The sequence below is a fragment of the Agrilus planipennis genome, unplaced genomic scaffold, assembly GCF_000699045.2.
Source record: "Agrilus planipennis isolate EAB-ADULT unplaced genomic scaffold, Apla_2.0 scaffold297, whole genome shotgun sequence".
NCBI lineage: Eukaryota > Metazoa > Arthropoda > Insecta > Coleoptera > Buprestidae > Agrilus > Agrilus planipennis.
In genome coordinates this window covers 39494-46390 of record NW_020442429.1, presented here as the reverse complement: position 1 = coordinate 46390, position 6897 = coordinate 39494, and the positions used below count along the sequence as shown (strand labels likewise).

Sequence of the window (6897 nt, the reverse complement as noted above, 5' to 3'; positions counted from 1 at the left end):
ATTTGTTATTTCCGAATTTTATAATGTGATTGGCATTAAAAACACGCTCACCTCACGAAATTTCCTTTCCGAGGCTTTGTGTCAGCCCAATCACATATTGTGTCAATACTTATCATTTTATCGTAATTTAAAAACTTGGAAATTGCACGGTACACTATAGGAACTACGATAAATTTTCCCTAATCGGCGCCATGTTTTTAGGCTCCTCCCATTTGACGGATCCCAATAGGTCCACTAAGACTAATGTTTTTACATATCTCTTCACTGTCTAAACCCTGTAAACAAGCATTTTTCTAAATTAGGAAATTCAGCAATTCTTTGTCTTTTACATAAAAGACTTTCTCGCGATTCAAACTACTTTTCACTGCTTACTGAGGTGCGATGCCCAAATTATTCGTTGAAGTTATAGACGGTTTTTATTTTAAGTAATAGAGGTTTTGGACTCCGAGGGGAATAAAACACAAAATTTTATGAATTTATAGAGGTTATTACGTTATCGAGATTCAAGTTATCAAGGTCCTACTGTATTTGAAAATTTCAAAAGTTTCCACACGTTCAAACTCATACAAATATTTTTTTTTAAGAACGGTTCTGTTGTGTTTCAGGTCAAGACTTTACGTTATTGTTTGCACAGTAGTAAAGGGTATATTTAGGAGTATCCGGTGCACGAGAAGGTACATCAGGCTGTTGGTGGAGCACAAATATTTTCAACAGGGAATTCTACTGGCCATCTTGATAAATACGCTTTCGATGGGAATTGAATACCACAAACAACCTGAGGAATTGACTGCGATAGTAGAGACTAGTAACGTTGTGTTTTCTGCAATTTTTGCTGTTGAAATGGTGCTTAAGGTCCTCTCGGAAGGACCGTTCAAATATATTTCTAATGGTTTCAACGTTTTCGATGGAGTTATTGTTATTTTAAGGTAAGTCAGTACAACACGCGTCAAGTGTTAACTCAATTTATTTATTGTTAACTAAAGGGTGTTAATGACAATAATTAGCTAGAAGTTAACTTAGTATCAGCAGAGGCTTTAACTATATCAATTAGTAATGCTTAACCATTACAGTTGTTTATCAAAGAGTACCAAAATTAATAAAACTTTTGGATTATCATCCTAACGCGGGAATCAATAACGTTGATCTACACGGAAGAATTGACAGGTCATTTTAACAGTAATTTGAAGCACTGATTCGAATCTCGTCTAGGAAACTGCCTTAATAGGTGCGCCAGAATTTAGAGATGCCTCAACCTCAACAATTAAAGGATTAAATTTTAAGTCTCTTTATGATCTCTACAATAAAAAACATCGAAGAGAGTAGTAATCTTTCATCAACGAAGTTCTTATCAGTAACATTTAAACTCAAAAATCTGGCAATGCTTGGATAGGTTTTATGATTTTCAGATTTTGGCATCAGATTCGAGTTAAACGTCCATTTTGTTTCAATCCATTCGGTAATTTTTAATGTACCTTTTTTTTTGTATTTTTCGATGTTGAACTCAAATTTGACTCCAGAATTTCTCATGCATATTGAAATTTCATGACATCATTATTGTGAAACCACAAAAGCCGAAATAGCATCATTTGGATTTTGAAATTAAGATATTTCAAGATCATATTGACGAGCAGAGAAAGTTCTAAGGTTAGATTGGAATTCGATAACAAAAAGAGCATTGGAGATTGCTTTTTCTTTGATTTTTTATTTACGTAAATAGGTCGAAAAATGCATGTTTTTGGTTTTGAGGTTAGGACGTTTCAAAATCTTAACGATGATGATGAGGCCATTTATAAAGCTAAACTCATCTTCAACATCACAAATTATGTCGCAGATGCTAAACAAGCAGTAAATAAATTTAGATTTGTAAAAAAAACTTGTTTAATAGTTATGCTTGTAAATTTTAATTATTCTATCTAAAAGTTCACGTGACAACTTCCATGAACTATCAGGGCCTTAGGCTTATTAAATAGCTTCACAATCCATAGCTCATAAATACGTTAATATATATCAGATTGAAATATCTACTTAGCCCTTATCATGAGATTGATTTATTAAACAAAATTTAGCTTACATACTTAAATATTATGTTTCTTCCTTCATCTACCCCCCCCCCCTCACCAAGTAAAAATTCGTAGGTTTCACTGCTATGTATGGTAATTTATGATTATTGTTTTTCAAAATTTGAAATTCCCTAGATTTCTTTATTTAATTTGGATGCGACCTTGACCCTTATTAGTTTTTGATATGAATTTATAAGGATATCGAAGGAAAACTTGGTAACTAATATCAATAAATAAAGTTTCGTTAGTTCTAAATAGACAAAAAAGGTGACTACACATTTCGGGTATTCCCTATATTATCTGAATGACATTTCTACTTGACTGTTACTTGCTTTCAGTGTGGTCGAACTGTGTCAGAAGTTTTGGGGCGACTCCCACGGAGACTCAGGCTTATCAGTGTTACGAACTTTTCGTTTGTTAAGGATTTTGAAACTTGTGAGATTTATGCCTAACTTGAGAAGACAATTATTCGTTATGCTACGAACAATGGACAACGTAGCAATTTTCTTTTCTTTGCTTATATTGTTTATTTTCATCTTTAGGTAAGTAACGATTTGTTATTTTCGCATTATCTTTTGAAATACCGAATATTAACCATGATGTAAGTGTTGTTGGACAATTTTATGAAATTAAAAGAAATTTCTTTTCGAAAACATGGGAAGATGATCAATAATTAGGATTAACATAGGACTTACAACTATCATGGGACAATGTGCCACCCTTTCAAATAATAATTGTGGCACATTAGCCAAATGGTATTCGTATGTCCACTCTATCTCTACCCAAAATTTTATTATAAACAAAATTACTTGTGACTTACATATAACCTTTAGAGACACAAAATTCCAATTAAACTTTTCAAAGATTATGCTATTAAGATTTATATATGCTTATGATATCTTCAACACAATCAATTTTTCTAATACTACCTACCTCTATACAAACAGTAATGGATATACACAAACACAGACTTGAAATTTGTTATAAAGTTGTGTTTTACTTATTTAGTTTACTTCTGTCTTTCTTATGTATATTATGAAGAAACGAATTTAATTTTTAATAATCTTTGACAATTATCATCAAAACGAATAAATGTATGGTACAGGCATGTAGAAGTAATTCGACTTAAGAAATTTTTGTATCTACTCTGAAAACTACACTTCCATTGTGCATCAAACTACCTTTTATCAAGACTATCTATACCCACAATCAGGGGCGCAACAAGGGGGGATCCGCGGGTGCCCGGGCATCCACTAACTTGAAAGTTCGGTTCAAAAGTTCAACCTCGTCGAAATGACCTTAACTCAGCCGAACTCAATTTTTCCATTTTTCCAAAACAATGCATTCATAACCTTTTTTTTAACTCATTTTTGAGCACCCAGTCAAATTGTAACGTTGTTGCGCCCCTGCGCACAATATATAACATTATTACTATCCGATTTTTTTAAGAATTCTAAAGATTGAAAAAGGTCTAACAACAAATTGTCACCAAATCTCACATGATCCAAATATATCTTCATCGAATATTAATGAGGTACTTTGAATTTTTGTAGTGTTAATTCAATGTATTCATTCATTAACAATAATAATGATGTTACATTACTTCGACAATTCTGCGACCTATACTCTTACATTATACCTTTGCATAATTTTTAGACATCCCTTCAGTCAAACAGGACTGTAACTAAGTATTGTAAGCAAAATAGAAATTCCATAACACAACTTATTTGTGCATGACTGTACCATTACAAGTGCACAGATCGAACTGCTTTCGACAAAATTAATTAGAAAATAAATCAAATGAAACCTGTAAGTGAAAATCCAATTGCACACCATAAGACCCAGACGATTATTTACGAGAACACTACAATCAGGGACGTAGCTGGGGATGAATCTAGATAGGTCATACATCGACGGTTCTGGCCCACCCTAAATATTAACCGATGTAATTCCATGTAACGTAAAAAACCACAAGTATTCAATTTCACATAACCCAGGGCATTTTCATCATCGTCATCAGCATCATAAGATCATCAGTCCTTAGACTGGTTGAGCACGCATCTCCAATATTTGCTATTCTGAGATAATCTACGCATAAAACTAGAGCTTCCTACATCCTTAACCATATCTGAACAGTCTACCCCCCTACACACTTTGCGTAGTGTAAAATTCGCTGCGTTTAATACGATACAAAAATATTTCTTGTATGTCGTTAAATTTGGTAATGTGGGAAATATGGTGTTTGAATATAGTCGACCTAGGGCAGGTAGAATATATTAGAGTGAACTAGAGAGGAAGAGAAAATACCACAAATGGCGTGGTGAGCGCCATCTGTAGTACGATGCTACATTTTAGGATTACGAATGTTCCAACAAGGTCCATTTAAAAATATGGATATCTACTTGCTCAAACGAATCCCGGCGTAGCTCACNCTCGAAACACTTCAAAGAATCATTTTTGTGACCCTGTTCAGCTCCTCCTTCGATGCCGTCTTTAAACCCTCAATTGTAACGCAGCATCGTCCTTTCAGGGACCTCTTCAGTTTTGAGAATAAGAAAAAGTCACAAGGGGGCAGATCTAGGGAGTAGTATAGCTATAGGTATACTGTGACACTTCGATGGCCTGTCCATCCTCAGTCCCTTACCATGGCCTCTAAAGACACCTTGGAGGTCATTCTTCAGCTGAAGAATGACCTCTAAGACACCTTGAAGGTCATTCTTCAGCTGAAGAAGTTCTTAACAGCCTCTGGATTGTCCTTATAGTGGGCGGAGCCTGAAGAATGACCTCTAAGTACGGTGGCTGCGGAATTATTAGTGTGCTGTTTTTGGCCTAAAATTCGTGCACAAGCAACGGTATGTGAGCAGGAGTGTTATCATGGTGAAAAAAACCAATTTTTGTTCTTCCACAAATCCGAGAGTTTCTGGCGAATTACTTCGCGCAAATTGCACATAATTTGCAGGTAATATTCCTTATTGACCGTTCCACCCTGTAACAAGAACTCATGATGACGCGCTTTTTTCGGCCGTGGCTCGCGCGGCAGCTTCCATTGCGATAATTGAGCTTTGGTTTCCACGTCATAAACATAAACCCATGTTTCGTCACCAGTCACTTTCCGAAGCAAATTTGCGGACTGAGTCCTTTAAATCCTTAGTAATGTTAATGCGATGCTGTTTTTGGTCGAAATGGGGCAATTTTGATACGAATTTCTTGGCGACCTGTCTCATGCCCAAATCATTGGTAAGAATCGAATGGCAGAAGCCAATTGATATGTTTAGATTCTCAACAACTTCTCTAACGGTGATTCGACGATTGGCCAATACTATTTCCTTCACTTAATCAATGTTTTCGTCTGACATGCTCGAGAGTCCGCCACGCTCTTCGTCGTTCACATCTTCTCGGCCCTCTGAGAACATTTTGTACCACCGATAAACGTTGCTTCGGTCCAAGGTAGCTTCACCATATACCACAGTCAACATTCGAAATGCGCCCGCGCACTTAATTTTGTTTTTCACACAAAATTTGATACAGATTCTTTGGTAATTTTTTTGGAATAGGCAAAAATTGAAGACGAGCAAGCAAAGCATCTGTCAAAAATTAACTGAGCATTCAACATGACCGAACTTGTTGGTATAAGTGAGAGACGTGAGTACCAACATCACGCCACAAAAAAACATTGCAATACTTTTTGAACAAACCTCGTACCAGCACTATTCTGTTCTACCTATTTTGGTACTCAGATAATATGTAATGTGTGGCGGCTCTGGGATCTTGGACAATTATATCCATCTCATTAATAAAACATGCAAAAACGGCTCGGCGTCATTCAGTTTCTCTAATTTGGCAATTGCTAACAATTTTTTGCGATTTGTAACACACCCTCGGATGCTGTTTCAATTAACTGGTTAGGGAGCGGCTCGCCACGGATGTGACCACATAACGATTCAAATGTTTCGGTGTGGGCATATCAATTTCGCCACAGCAGCCGTCACCGTCGGCTCTAGTTGTCATCCCCAGTCATTTGTTTTCAGCGAAAACGCACCATATGGCACCCCGACAATATTACTACCCAAAAACTGTAATCTTCTACTTGTAATAACGTAACAAACTCGTATTAAATGAACGCATTATTAGTATCAACAATTTAACGCCTTCCAACTACTTATTAAAATTTGTTATTAAAGGAATTGTTTCCTTGGAACACATCAGGGGGAACTCAAGTAAATTTTGGAACTAAGAAAACAAATAAAATCCGGTTATAACGCCCAGGACTGACGCAATTCGTTTACTTTAGCGGCGGACGTTATAAGCAATTCATATACATACAAGGGCGGGCTGAATAGTTCGTAGGCTGACCCATAGAAGGCGCTATTAGTATCAAATCCTTATGATTTTTAGTTAGCCCTAACCTTCAAAAGACACGTGTACAGATTTGACAGCTGTTGCACTATTAGTATCTGAGTTATAGCATTTTTAGTGAAACTACTTTTGTTACTTTGAAAAAAACATCAAAACAATGCACCGTGTCACAAATCAATGAAATCGATGGCAAAATTCTATGAGTTGGGCTTCGAATTGCTTCCACATCCACCGTACTCTCCAGATCTGGCCCCCAGCGACTTTTTTCTGTTCTCAGACCTCAAGAGGATGCTCGCTGGACAGAAATTTCGCGCCGATGAACAAGTAATTGCCGAAACTGAAGCCTATTTTGAGGCTAAAGACAAATCGTATTATAAAAATGATATCGAAAAATTGTATGACCGCTATAATCGTTGTATCACCCTCGAAGGGAACTATATTGAATAATACAATCAAATTCTATCAAAAAAAATAATTTTTT

At 36.0% G+C, this 6897-nt stretch overlaps 1 protein-coding gene across 1 annotated transcript in view; it reads left to right on the top strand.

Moving 5' to 3' along the window:
• The window catches only part of LOC108740845 (voltage-dependent T-type calcium channel subunit alpha-1H-like), a gene marked incomplete at its 3' end in the record, with an annotated part of 104821 nt that overhangs the window by 69032 nt on the left and 28892 nt on the right, over window positions 1-6897 (top strand). Inside the window, exons 11-12 of the mRNA XM_025980254.1 lie at window positions 606-926; window positions 2399-2602. Coding sequence (XP_025836039.1) covers window positions 606-926; window positions 2399-2602 — 525 coding nt within the window. The remainder of the gene's footprint in view (window positions 1-605; window positions 927-2398; window positions 2603-6897) is intronic.